General features: G+C 41.6%; 2 protein-coding genes across 7 annotated transcripts in view; one reads left to right on the top strand and one right to left on the bottom strand.

The window, feature by feature from the left end:
* Positions 1-474: 474 nt before the first annotated feature.
* On the bottom strand, positions 475-8,596 carry anapc4 (anaphase promoting complex subunit 4). The gene is made up of 28 exons (XM_083940265.1): positions 8,485-8,596; positions 7,610-7,725; positions 7,411-7,516; positions 7,179-7,311; positions 7,015-7,089; positions 6,899-6,925; positions 6,757-6,801; positions 6,545-6,629; positions 6,211-6,318; positions 5,283-5,453; positions 5,141-5,205; positions 4,884-4,926; positions 4,098-4,174; positions 3,908-4,008; positions 3,774-3,825; positions 3,587-3,642; positions 3,360-3,406; positions 3,224-3,280; positions 3,066-3,122; positions 2,881-2,974; positions 2,610-2,707; positions 2,003-2,064; positions 1,870-1,908; positions 1,673-1,774; positions 1,512-1,589; positions 1,238-1,405; positions 993-1,116; positions 475-817 (listed from the first exon to the last, which is right to left on the bottom strand). The coding sequence occupies exons 2-28, from the start codon at positions 7,715-7,717 to the stop codon at positions 581-583; spliced, it is 2,415 nt and encodes an 804-aa protein (XP_083796391.1). The 5' UTR covers positions 7,718-7,725; positions 8,485-8,596; the 3' UTR covers positions 475-580.
* A 2,590-nt stretch (positions 8,597-11,186) lies between these two features.
* palld (palladin, cytoskeletal associated protein) overlaps positions 11,187-14,726 on the top strand; it is a 61,251-nt gene continuing 57,711 nt past the window's right edge. For 5 of the 6 annotated variants that reach the window (XM_083911399.1, XM_083911404.1, XM_083911401.1 and 2 more), the window contains exons 1-2: positions 11,187-11,326; positions 12,897-13,886. In XM_083911399.1, coding sequence (XP_083767525.1) covers positions 12,898-13,886 — 989 coding nt within the window. In that variant the 5' untranslated portion in view covers positions 11,187-11,326; position 12,897. Of the gene's footprint in view, positions 11,327-11,759; positions 11,820-12,896; positions 13,887-14,726 lie in introns of those variants that run through there. The other variant, XM_083911400.1, reaches the window with a different exon arrangement.

Here is a 14,726-nt window from a genome sequence, read left to right on the forward strand (position 1 = left end):
CGTCACCAACTGTGAAAGACCAACAGGCGGCGGCTACCTTACGTCACTGCGTTGTGTCGGGAGCGAGCACGTAACCAACACCTATTTGCATGTGCTTGGACTTCTTTACAAACGCGTATGCCAATATTTGGCTGCAGAAAGGTCGTATGTATAAGCTCAGTGACAAAATACATATTCATTTACAAGACATTTTATGTATTTTCAAAACCATACATGTATTTATTAAGCTGAAGGAATTCATCCCTACAGGAAAAGTAAATAGTGAATAGCATGATGACTCTAAAATTGCCCGTAGGTGTGAATGGTTGTCTGTCTCTGTGCCCTGCGATAGACTGGCGTCCTGTCCAGGGTGGACCCCGCCTCACGCCCGATGTCAGCTGGGATCAGCTCCAGCCCCCCCCCCGCGACCCGACAGGGACAAGCGGTTGAAGATGAATGAATGAATGAATGAAAAAAAGATCATTACTCAAAATGTACAGTATCCTTTTGAAAAAGGATATGAACAGAAATCTGTTTATTTTTTCAAATACAAACATTATCTCAGGATGTAAAAAAAAAAGTAGTAGTTTGTTTCTGTGTCTCAGTGTTCCAGGGCTTCCTCTGACTCCAGAAGCTCCTCTGTTGTTTTAAACACATCTCCTACTGGCTTTCCAGCTTCTTCTTTAGCCTCCATGCTCTCATCTCCCTGCCCCTCGCTGGTCATAGTAGTTTCCAGCCTGTCCTGGTCAGCGCTGGCGTTCTGAGACTCGGTTCCTTCGTCATCTTCATCTTCTACGTCCATCTCAAAGACCCGAATGTGCCTAAGATTGGCACTTAGCTGCCAGAGAAGAAAAAGGTAATGTTATGAGACGGTCCACTGCGTTCATTCACTGGCGGAGAACTGTGAGAACCCTGACCTCGGGAACAAATATAGGGATACTGCAGCACAGTTCGTTCACACAACATCCTCAACTAAGTATAATGGAAAGTCCTAGATGTGTAATTTGACTTACCACACAGGCCACTTTGCGGATTCCATTGACAGCTACAAACTGAGCCTTCATGTTTTCCAGTTCACGCCACTGATTCCCCAACACCAGGCTTTGGCACGGGATGGCTCTGCTCTGCTGGTCCAACCTGACAGCACGGGTGACATATGCCGCATCTTATGCTTCACCTCTGCGTTTTTTTATTTATATAAATCATATTATGCCATTTTAAAATACTTATGATCCACTCGCTCCTGATGTGAACCCACCTCAAGTTCTGCTGCCAGTTGAATTCAGTCTCGCAGCTCAGGGCTGAAGCAAGAGGAAGCTGAGCCAGGACATGCTTTCGGTTCTCTTCTTCTGATCCTTGCAAGACCACCGTTAGCATTTCATCATCATAGAAACGCGCATCAAGACAGCTGTATACATTATTAGTCCTGGACAAGAAAAATGATGGTAGCAACACATCATTAGCAAAGGAAGCACTAAGTATTTATGTCTGTTTTACAGATTAATTGGTGACATGACAGGAGAGGCACTAACTGGGCTGCAGCATTATCATCATCTGCGTTGTCAAGATGGTGGCTGAAGTCGATGGACATGACACTGTTGGGGATATGTCTGTGCCAGCAAACAGATATGGTTATAAACAGATTAAATACCCAAAGAAACTCACACATACATCCACAATCACACAAACGGACCTGTTTGGGTCTGTTCCTTTCCGTAACAGGTAGAGCTTGCAGGGTGAAATCTCTGGCATGCAGAACACAACATGGTGCATTTTGGCTTTCTTGTCATTCCACCTGTCAAAATCCAACCAAGAAATATTATTTATACAAACCCCTGTCTAACTGCACATGACCATTAGGAAACTCTAGCGTGTTTGCGTTTTACGTACAGAGATGGAAGTTCAAAAAGTCGTGGTGTGTTTTCAGAGCTGGAAAGACAATGAACAATGAATTTAATCACATTCATTTAGTCATATTTCAAATAATACAGATTATTAACAGAGACATATGACAAAGACATACCTCTCTGGCACGGTGTACAGGGGCAAAAAGACGGCCTGTTTTACAGACTTCCCAATTACTTCCTGCATACAAGTTACAAACAATTAATAAGTAGTCTTGCGTAGTCAGGCCAGTGATGCAGTATGGTCTGGCTACACCCGCTTATCAAGCTGGGATAGGGGGGAAAACACACATTTGTATTTCTTTAAACCAATCACAATTATCCTGTGCGTTGGTAAGCAAGATAGCAAAAGGGGAGACGAAAGCCTGACATCCGGCTCTCAGGTTTTTATTAAAAAATAATAATAATTTTTCAAAACTTTAATGATTCCACATTTATAAATGTAGTCCTTTGAACAACCTATGTATTTTTTAAAAATAAAAATACTTTATTTTATTGAACTAGGTTGAATTATTTACATATAAATTGCCGCTTTTCTTAGGCATAATAAATTATTTAATATGGACTTAAATTACATTCCATAGAGGTCAATAATGTCTTTATTCTTAGGGTTTATCTTGAGGCAACGTTTCCAGAGTGTTTAATCCTAGACTTCCTGTTTAAGTGTCACTTGTGATTGAATGCTTAAACTCTACGTTTGAAAAGAGGAAGATGGACAAAACTCACTGCAGGTTTCTGTAGACACTGCTCGATCACATTCTCCATCATCCTCTTGACGAAGTGCAAAGACTTTTGTGGAAATGATGGAAACAGCAGAGGGCTCTCTGGATAAACCAGTCAGACATTTTCTTGGTTAGTTCAGTAAGAGGTACCATAAGTAAAACTACAACTCAAACTAATGGAGATCCATTTCACCCCATTCCAACACACACAAATACTGTAAGTTATAAAACTAGGAATTATTTTCAGCGCCGCTAAATTCAAGTTCATAGTTCACCTTTCAGGTGTGTGCTCTCTTGTAAAAACTTCAGCCACTGGTTTCCCTTTGTGTTGGGCGGAGACACAAGGTCCTCATCCTCATCTTTCAGGTACTGCAGGTCCATGTGAAAGAGAAACCAGGATGTTGAAAGACCGCAGCAGCATTCAAAAACATGTGAATCTATGAGACACAAAACCCCTCACCTGACCAACTCGCTCTACGTTGAAGTACTTCCCTTTACGATCAAAGAGTTCTTCATTCTGTTAAACCGGAGAGGAATTCAACTCAGTTTGTAAAAAGCAAGAAATATGTTGAACAAATGTATTTATCTGTTATCACGGCGCCATTATGCTGATCTCACCTCACTGAAATGCTCAGAGAGGAAGTCAGCAACAAAGGCAATGTCCTTCTGAGTCATCTGAGGAATCAACCAACATGTTAAAATTATTACTACTTATTATTTATTTTAAAATCTCAAATCTCTCCCACTTACTGACCTTGTTGAGTTCTGGTGGCACATGCTCCTCACACATTCTTAGCATGGCTGCGGGTAAACAATACAGAGTTTGAGCATAAAAACAATATTTAAAACACTATTATTTCATTCAAACTGCTGCAGGTCAATCTGCATGAATGAATATGATGATAAATGTCTCTATATTAGGATAAACAAGTCAAACTCCTTAACATTTATTGTATTTGACAAAGATATTATGATTCTTACCTACATACAACCACCGAAAAAAGGCTTTAAAGTTTTTCATACTCTTGTCAATCACCCTAAATGACAACATAAAAGCATATGTGCATGTGTTAGCCAGCACATGTGGAAAACAGTATTATACACACACTTTACATAAAATATAACGTGCTAATGGTACAAAAAGCAAGTTGAGAATCATAGAACTAACTGCAGAAGCTCATTGGCTTTCAGAGAAAAGGAGCCCACAGCTGTGATAGCACCTGGGAACAGAAAATACAAATGTGGTTGTTGGTGATTAAAAAGCTGAATATGACCAATCATGCAGGCTGGGGGATATGGTACCTTCTATAGCTGCTGAATCCAGGCCGAGGGGCTCGAACTTCTGCTTCCACAGGGACATGCCTTTCACCTCACTGAGGTGATACAGCAGAGCCTCAGAGCCACTGCAGTGAGCAGAGGGGAGGGAGACATTTTAACAAAGAAATCTCAGGTAGCAGGCAGCATTCAAGTGAAGTGAAAGGCTATGAATTACCTCTGCAGGTGGCTGATCACTAGTTTCTGGATGCTGGAATAAGACGACTCAATGGACTGGCCGAGCTTCTTCAGGCCCTATGATGAAAATAGAATATACAAAAAAACTAATTCAAGTTCGAAACACTAAGTAGCATTTACACCACCTCCACCTCTTATGCCTATTTCACACTAGGCAACTTTAGCCCTGATTTTCCACTCGCCAACAATTTTGGAGCTCCCTGACAAAAGCCCCAGGTCAGAGGCAAACTGCCGTTAGCTGGGCTCTCGCAAAGGTGTGCTCGAGTACGATGTGTGAACAGATCAAAGAGCCTTGCAGACACACTGTCGGGAGTCCAAGAGCCAATGAGGTTGAGGTGAAACCTGGGGGGGGTCACCGGTAACAATAGAACCTTTACCGTGTGTGTTTAATTTGCAACATGATCCAGATGTATTGTTGCACCTTGAGAGAACAGGCGATAAATAGTAAAGAAGTGTGGAAACGAGCTGTTTTGTGAACACGTGTGCTAACAACACCCCCTAACAACTTTGAGCACTTCTTTATGGTGGGCATCCAATTTATTTATTTTTTCCCCAAAAAAAATCATGTCATTTCCTGTGCCACTTCTCACCCAGACATAATCATAATCATCAGGGATTCTTCCTGGTGAAAGATCTTGTGGTGTGTGACCCCCTGTCGCCAGTCAGTCATGTCAAGACATGACTTCAAAACCCCAGATTACAAGACAGCAAGTTGTGTGGACAGTACAGTAAAATGTATGCTGTGTGAATTTAGCTTTACTCTAACCTTGACAGTCAGTTGGTTCATGAGAAGAGCCTGTAGTTCAGGGCTATATGAAAACAGAGAGAGAATGGTAAGAAACATAAGAATAATCTGTATAATCACAGATAGTGCATGGTTGTAAAATTCTAATTTTCACAAACTAAAATAACACTGCTAAGCAGATTAACTAGCCAAACATATTTGCTACCATCTAAAGGACACCCCAAGCATTGCAATGATAATGAACAAATACTAACAATAGAAATGGCCTCTTTTCTCACCTTGATTGACCCCACAGCAAAAGCTCCAGAAACTCGTCTTGGACTTGAGTGCTCGTGTTCTTTTCCTACAAACAGGGGCAATCAGACATTTGCTACACTCTCTTATATTAGCCAACTTGGACTACAAACCACAACTACTGACCTGAACAAACTTGGTGAGTCGAAGATCCATCTGCATGAGGATGTCCTCCCAGGCTTCACACATGCATGTGAGTGAGAGGTGCAGGTACTGCAGCAGGGTCGAGATGTGGGTAAACTTGCGTGCCATCCTCGTCACCTCAGGCAGACAGTCTGACAACAACCCTGTGTCTAGCTGGAAGACAAAGAAAAACTACAATTAGCACCTGCAAGGTGCTAATTGCCTCCACCAACCAGTCAAAGTGCAGTTTACATCCATGTCTGTCCAGACTTATATAATATATGTAGTGAAGAAATTTAATGAAAGGGAATTAAGTGTATTTTTGGGGGATGCTTCACACACACATCTTCAACAGAAGATCTGTAGAATCAGTAGTCCAGTAATCATTAGTGTCATCAATTCAGTATCAGACCAAACGTCTCCCCTTCTGTTCCTGAGTTATGGCGTTGAAAATTTCACAGTGAAGTTGATCTTTGATCTTTTGGATAGAAAATACCATCACTTCATCATTTTATCCTATTGGACACCTGTGTGAAATGTTGTCATAATTAATGTAGGTATTCCTGAGTTATAGACAAAAATGTGATTTGCGAGATCACGGTGACCTTGACCTTTGACCTCCAAAATCAAATTCAATCTTTTAGTCCAAGTGGATGTTTTTTTTCCAAATTTGAAGAAATTCGATCCAGGCGTTCCTGAGATATTACAACCAGAAAAACATAATGCCTCTGGCCTACCAGCAGCACGGGAGACTAACAACAGAGCAAATAAAAATGAGCATTAGAGCAGAGGTTAAGAAATGAAGGAAATGTTAGACTTAGACCTCTGTTTAGTGATCCCTTTGGGATGACTCCTGCAAGGGAATTGAATAGAGAGCTACTGGAGAGGCAGCTGTATCCTACAGCGCCAGATGTGAAGCCATTGGTCTCACCTGAATATAGCAGATTTCTGGGTTGTTGTCAGGAGACTTGACTTCTGTGATGACAGACAGAGACTTGAGATCACTGGACAGACTCAGGCTGCGACATGTTCCTGATACCTGGAGAGTGTAATTACATTAAGAGAGTTGAATCCCCACATGCGTTGTTGTAGTCTTTAGGTACAATTCTTGTGATGCGTAGAAATGCATTTTAGTATTCGATGTTTATACAGTGCGATTAGGTTTATGTTTGACTTTTGTTTTACAAAGTTAATATTTTATCAGTGTAAACTTGATGAATGAACGTGTAACGGACAACTCTTAGGAATGAACGAAGGGGCCGTACCCCTGTTAGAGTGGCAATCTTGTACATCCCGTAGGCATAGAGCTCCACAAAGCCAGAGTCTCCCCCGAGAACAAGTACGTTCAGCCTGCATGGAAACAAAATGGAGTGATGGATTACTACTACTACTCTAGTCCAACTTAAGAGAACACTGCATTAAAAAAACACTCAGACATGTGTTTCTGTGTGTTGTTTAAATGTTAGGCTTACTTTACCTGACTTCTCCCATGAGATTCAGTATCTCATCAGACTTTTCCTCACTGCAACACAGATAGATAAATACTTATGAATGCTATTTCCAGCAAAACAGACAACTGATATCTGACTAATGACTTGTGCATTAAAGACTGGCCCCACCTGAAGATCTTTGAGGTTGTGCTATAACTGGTGAAAACAAAAGTTTGGACAAATATTATTCAATCAGCCAGAAGTTGTTTTCTTATAATCTGATGTGCAGTGAATCCTACTGTTACCTCTTTGGAAGTGTTGGTAATTTTGGAAGGAAAAGTTTGGATTCATCCTCTGAGGTGTAGAAGGAGCTGAGTGCACTGCAGCAATTAAATTAAAACATTCACATTATTCTAGATAATCAGATGCCCTTTGTTCCACTGGATTGATCCCAGAGTCCCATGCATACCTGCTCTCCTCCGTCACCTCCATCCAGTGCATGCAGGTCACAGGGTTCTGCATTGGAAACACGTGGAGGATCTCTGCTTTCTCAACACCACACAAGACCACCTGTTTGGTGTCTCTGAGGCTGAAGGCCAAAACTGGAGATTAAAGAGAGAATTAAAGTTGAATATCTTTATGTTCCCATAGACAAGGGAGTGACTATACACAGAAAGATGTACTACACAGACATTCCTTACTTTTGCCATCAGGTCGCCAGGCAAGTGTGGTGATATCCTTCCCAGTATACTCACTGGGAGGTAAACTCCAAACACGCTGGAAACTAGCCAAGCGATGAAGCAGTAACTGTGGACCAACATGAATCATAAAATTACAAAACTATAGTGCAAATACCAAGACATGTTCCAAGATTAAAAAGATATGTATTTTTAAGCCTACCTCTCCAGTTGTGTTGGCCAGAGCAATGAGATCCCTTTTGGGAGACCATGCCATACACAGCACAGGGTTAGGGAGCTGCTTCTCTCCCACTTGACGGAAAGCAGGCATGTTGTAGGCTGGAAAATGAATTAATTAATCTAAATAGTCATTATACAGGATGTACAATGAAACCTATTCTATACGCCTCTCGGTGTAAAACAAATAAGACAATTTTAGGCACAAATGAAAATCAACAAAACAACAGCAGCAGCAGCAGCAGCAGTAGATAAATAACGTGTCAATGCAACACACAATGTAATGTGAAAGATGTTTGTATTTACATAAATAACAGACATACATTTGGAGAGCTAAACTGAAAAAAATGCATGCTCAAATGCCATTATGACATATTGTTATTCGTGCTTGAGGAGCACAACCGTTAAGCTGAACTTGTTATTTTATTTTTTATTATCTATTTACTTTGTAGGATAGCTGAACGACTAATTTTTTTTGCGATCAACAAAACGTGAATCAGCAACTGTTTTGAAACTGTATTTATCGTTTGCGCAACCCACATTTCCTGGCTTAAATAGTCTTGTATCATTTTAAATGGACTGTGTTATATCTGGGAAATGGAAATGACATGTAAATTAGCTTAAATGTAAAGAAGTGTGCAGCAGGTGAGTCACATAGCGATCTAAATAGTTACACTAAGTAACTAACTCGCTCTCAGTGCTGACGTTAATTAACGTCGAGTGGTCCCATCAGAACGGTCCCAGTCTTAGCTGTTATGCTAGCAGGTTTGTTAGCAGGCCGACGGAGCTAATACAAAAACCTCTCAGTCTCGTTTCACCGTGCTGGACTTTACAGGCTGAAAAATAATAATTGCAACATACCGTTTGGAAATATAATATAAAAGTGTCCAACACAGTCTGCTCGGCCCTGAGAAACCCTGATTTACGTTTTCTTCATGTTTTCACAATTACGCGGACAGCGCCATATTTCCCTTGTAACCAATCATTGAAGAGCAACGGCAGGCGAGAGAAGACACATTTGCTCGGAGGGGGAAAAAACGCAATTCGTAAATGGCTGATTACACTTCAACCGGTTAGTATAAACAGGCAGTGTATGGGTAGTTATGGGCGACACGAGGCTTTCTAAAGGCACTGAAGCACACACTGAAGCGGATGCTGTGGTAATAGTTTTTTTGTTGTTTATTGTTTGGAAGCGTTTTAAGCATTTAACATTCAAAATGGCGACCTCTGCTGGTCAAACGGCGGCACTTCGTTGGTACAGAAGGATAAAACACCGGACCCCTAACCCCTAACCAGTGTAAGTACTCACAGTGCGTCCTAATTTCTGTCAGTGTAAAGGTTTTATTGTAAATGTCTTCACATGATGTGTTAGCATGCTGATGCTAGCATGTGTGCCGTCTAAACAGTGGTTATGCGCATGTGCACACTCTCGAACAGTTTTTAACTACAAACTTTGGAAAGTTTAATAGTTAGGTCCGTCATTTTATGTCTACAATGTCTACTCACTTCCACCTATCAAGTAGTAAATGTTTTATTTTTATTGTTAGAAGTGTCACAATACGTATAATAATAACTTAAATGCATACATGACAGCGTCCTACGACTTATGGTTAGTTAGCGCTGATGCGTATAACTGTATTAATAATTAATACTTTTTTATCAAACTACTATTTAGATGTCCTAACATTGTCATTTAAAACAACATTACTGGATTCGTCATTTTAGTATCCTTGTCCCTGTATGTATTATATTGTTTTGTGTGCTAAACACTAGTGGGATTGAATCATATTATTGAATTCATGAATGCATCTGATGGAGACATTTAGACTCAAATTCAGACTTTAAAACATAAACATATCTTGCTGTGAAACGTCTGTGTCATCTGTGGCTAACATCATGGATTAATGTATCCGTCTGTGGTGGATGGAACTTATAATTTTTGGCACTCCTAGAGTTTTGTATTGAAGTAGAAATAGTGATTTTCCAATACAAATGCATCACGCTTTATTTATTGAGCTAATCAGGCCATTACAGCTAATGTTTTTTGGTGGGGAAGTGTTTGTTATATTTATTTATTTGTTGTCCTTTAAACATTTTTTTGATTTTGTTCTTTTATCCAAGATATTTCTCCTTGACCCTTTGATATGACACACTGATATGTTTTCCTGCCAAGGGCTAAGACAAATACTGATCACAGCAAGGGCTGAAAAATGAAAATGTGTTTGCTAAACCAGTGATATTACATCAGGAGCCTCGGCTGCACACCTTATATCATCTCTCGTAAAAATAAACAGACTAATAGGTATATTTGTGTAATCCCCCCATTATAGTAAAGATGAGCCTTGTGTCTGACCATGCGAGCAATGGAGAAGAAAGTCTCTGGGGCATTAAACACTATAGATAAATACTGTATGTAGGCCACATGTAAACATAATCTGTGATTCAAGGAATAGTATTGTGGTGGGGACATAAAGTTACAGTGTAAAGGAGAGCTGAAAATGTTCCAGTACTATTCTTACATAGATCGCAGCACAGATACCAGTCTGTATGTTATAGAAGTCACCACTGAATAATGCAGTTATTTTTAAGTGATACTTTAGTGTCAGTTATTAATAATTGGGCAATGGTGACGAGCATGTGCATGTGTGCGTATGTGCGTGTGTGTGTGTGCGTGTGTGTGTGTGTGTGCGTGCAGTAGATAGTTATTACAGTGGAAATTCCTTCTGACCTTATCACTTGCACTTAACTGCAATCAGTATTGATGAAGAACCAGAATAGCTCTGAGAGCACAAAATGTGATAGTGTCCTAGAAATAGACCAAGTGAGGGTGCATGGTCCTCGACTGTCTTCACCCTTTTAACCCACTGTTTTGTCTTCAGTCTGGTTAGACAGTATAAAATGCTTCGGATCTTTGCCTTATTTGAATCTTTTTCCATGTAAGCAGCAATGACCTTGACCGAACCCAGTGCTGAACCTTTATGTCAGCACTTGTCTTCACTAAACCCTCCCAGGCCCATTTAAAGAAAACCTACCCATAGGTAAGACCGATAAGTGGGGGGTCTGGGGTCATCGTGTCCACTCAGCTGGACACAGTGGCAACACTGACAAGCTGCTGTCACTTCACTTTGTCACATTAGAAGTCTTTGCTACACAAACCATAACCCAGCCAGTACCTGACGTATTCAGCAGGATGTTTGTTATCTCGTCATTATCCAAACCTGTGGTTTAATCAGTGGCCTGTGCACATTGAGAGCTTCTGAATGTTGCATGAACCCCAAATGCACTGGCTTATAAGTGCATATTGTCGGTGTGTGTGGTGTCAAATATTAAAACAGGTTGCACTGTTTTTCCTGCGTTTCTTGCATTTGACTAATGGAGACTTGTTTTGTTAAAAATGTCGCCATACCTTCTGTTGCCCTAGACTACCTTAACACTCTCTCTTCTTGCCAATATTCTGGCTGTGAAACCTGAGCCACGGGCCAAATATAGCCCCACACAGAGAGCGGTTAGAGACCGGGACAGATGGGACAGCAGGCCACTGCAGAGGCAGTACGCAATTGGACCCTGAACCTGAGAGATCCTGCTGACTGTCTGACCAATAAGGCTGCTCTTCTGGGAAGAGACGCTTCTTTCTGGCTCGTTCTTACTGAATAAACAAGACAAAGCTGGAACCACAATACCAAGAGGAATAGCCCACATTAAGGTACGTTTTACTGTGTTTTTGTTGATATTCTCCACAGTGTTTTATGGTTTGGTTCTTGATTGTTTGTTAAGAGAATGATGATCATTCAGTGTAACAGTAAAGCTGTTTTAAATGTAGCTGTAATATGAAATACATTCAATACAGTATCAACCCTGTTTGTTCGTTTTTTAGGATTATTTGATTCCTTCACATTTTAAAGTATTTATTTGTATTAAATATAACACATACTGTGAAAATGAGTATATAAGATACAATAAATATTTAAGTGAAGTTCACTTGATTGGGTTCATGAAGGCTTGGAAAGAGTTAGTGGAAACTTTGACAGCACCGACAGTTGTTAGCATTCTGTCAATCAGTCTCAGTGTTTAAGAAATTTCCACATTCATTTTTAATCAGCACTGCGCTGCTGTTGTTATTGTTCTCTTCAGATGGAAGAACACTCTCTTCACTTGTCCCTTAGTGTGTGTCCTGTCGTACCTGCATGTGTTTGAAGGTATAGTGAGTTTCAAGGACCCCTCTGCTATAAGCTCAGGGTGGGTGGGGTTGCGCTGCTGCTGTGAAACATAGCCCAGGGGATTAAAAATAACAACAGCTGGTCTTCAGGACGCCATCAGGCTCTGAGTGTCTCTCTGCGTCATGCACGTGTCTTCACCACCAGCTTCACAACATCCAGACATCGAAAGTCAAGAGAGATCGGAGCTAAAGAAACATTCTAAACTGTGTGTGACCTGTTTTACATCTGAGTCAGACAGTGGGACGACTATATTATGTGCAAACTTGAGCCCCAGGATGCATCAGGTGACATAAATGTGCAGGACATACGTCCTGTGTCAAAGATGCTATTGGCCTCTATGCGATCACTCCCTCACATGTTGACAGTATTAGTTTTGGAAGCATGTTATAAATTTATGGTGTGAACATATCAGTCAAAGATTGAACGGGGGAAAAAAATACATACATACTTATAAACATGTTTTGCATATTGTTGTTGTATGGCCTGTTACCATAACATCCCTTGACTGATGCAACTGTAGCTCTGTATAACAGTATAACTATTTACATCCAAGCTGAGAGGATCAGTTAATTCATTGATTAGTCGATTGGCAGAAAATTCATAGTTTATTAATCCAGAATCAAGATTTTTTTTGGGCCATTTTACAGAAAAATTGTTCATTTATTACTCAAAAAACAACCTTCAGATCCAAGTTGTTATTTACAGCCACGTCTGTCATGCAACCTGAATCTCTGTTAATGTGGAATAAAACACATGTGAGATAACTATAACAGGGAACAGAGCGATGGGGTAAAATGCCAGTCATGTTCACTATGACCTCAGTCTAGGCTTTTGCTAATACCCACCAACTGCATCCAAACAACAGTGGCCTGACTCATCCTGCCAGCTATGGCTGTCACAGCAAATGAGCCATTATTCAGAAGTCGATATTTTAAGCTTGATTCCTCGTGTAGCTGTTCGTCATTTCTCTTTCTACTGATGCTAAACTCATATGCCGTATAAACTGTGCTGTCTTCAGTGTAAATGCAGGTTGATGACAGTCGATGTGTTTTTCAGGATGCAGGACGGGAGTTGGAATCAGCCACTCCCCTTCTCTCTGCTGCTGAAGGACCCTGCGGGAGGCGGGACTTTGGAGGGTGATGGGGGGGTGTTTTCTGAGGCGTCCTCTGATGGGGAACTTTACCTGGACTCAGTGACAGAGCTGGCTTCTGGAGATGGGGATTTTGCAGATCTTACTGCCTTCTTGAGTGCAGAAGAGATTCATCGTAGCCTGGACCTGGCCCTGGAGGCCTTTGGTGACCCATTTGAATCTGAAGATCCAGGACCCTCTAACCCTACAGCCCAGGAGCAGGCTCTCCAGCCCGTCCCCTCCCTTTCTGTGCCCCCCCAGACTACTGAAAACTTCACAAGAAGCCCAAACCTGCAGCACCAGACCAAAGCCCCCTGTCCAGATGACAGTGCAGCAGTTGAAGTCTCTTCCAGCCAGAACGCTCCCCTCAGCAAACCCCTACAGGTGTCCTGTGAGACTCCAGCCTCGACTGAGAAGGTTGTCCGCCACAAACCCATCCTGCCAGTTTATAAGCAGGATAAACCCAGGTTAGTTCATGAAGGCCTGGAGCTCAATGATCGGGCAGCTTCTGCCACAGAGTTCTGTAGCCGAGCTGCCACGTTCATCGAGGAGCTGTCCTCCATCTTCAAAGGCTCTGCTCACTTGGAGCAGGTGGAGGAGGACTCCTCCTCTCCCGATAGTGGCTATCTGACTCCGAGGAGTCAGCGACCACTCCCTCAGGGCTCAGTCTCTGCTCCCTCACTGCCTCACTGCCAGGAGACACAGTACAGCCAGCCGACCATGAGCCTGGAGCCTCAGCCTGGAGGTTCGACAGGAGTGGCAGATTCTCCAAGTTTCCAACACTCTGGAGCTCCAGCCACACACGGATCGCTGTCTCCTCCCTGTTTCCTCCAGAAGCTAAAGAGTCAGGAGGTGGCAGAAGGAAGCCCCATTCGTCTGGAATGCAGAGTGACAGGAAACCCGCTGCCTCTCATCAGGTAAGGTTTGTTTTTTGTTGACATAACAGTTTCCCTGCAGCGTCCATTGAGTAGCTGTTCTGAAGCTTTCAGGGGTATCACATGGTCTTCCTCAGCAGATGGTGTTTGCCCAGTCATGGAACTGAAGATGTTAAAGGGGATGTATTATAAAAAAAACAAATTTTATCATACGGTGAAAAAAGGTGATTTAATATGCCATTCAGATCTGGCTCCTCTTCCTGTGTCACATATGGGTTCCCAATTTTTTTAAATCCTTTACGGCCGTGCAAGCATGTGGCCGTGAAAAAACATTGATATTTCACATACTGAGGATGGGTCTGTGAGGGTCGTGTGGGGGTAATCCCAGCCCACTGTTACATACATGGTATACATGCTGTGTTTTTTATGTGCCCCAAAATACATTATTGTCAATGTAGGCATGTTCAAAAGCGAGACTTATGTTATCACGGCGCCCAAGCACTCCCAAACGCCTATTTTTCAGGGCGTGTCGGACACATCGGTTGACAAACAATGTTCAGTTTTTGGTGCGCCCCTGAACAAACAGGTGCTTTTCAGACAGAGGGTGAATACAGGTATATTCATACAGACAGTATGAGAGAAACAATGTGTTTGAACATTAAAGCATGTAAACATGTCCTGAGAATGAGCATAATGTCCCCTTTAAAATCCCATTTTCCTAAGCACTTTAAGGACTTCCCCTAAGGTTTGACCTGAAACACATACAGTAGCTTTATTGTTGGTTGGGAGTTGGCTGTTTTGATATTCTAGCATATTGTATATTTATGAAGATTAAATTGATATCATGTTTAAAGCATCCTAATATTCTGCATATTGACTTTG

The sequence above is a fragment of the Echiichthys vipera genome (genome assembly GCF_963691815.1).
Source record: "Echiichthys vipera genome assembly, chromosome: 3".
Taxonomy (NCBI): Eukaryota; Metazoa; Chordata; class Actinopteri; order Perciformes; family Trachinidae; genus Echiichthys; species Echiichthys vipera.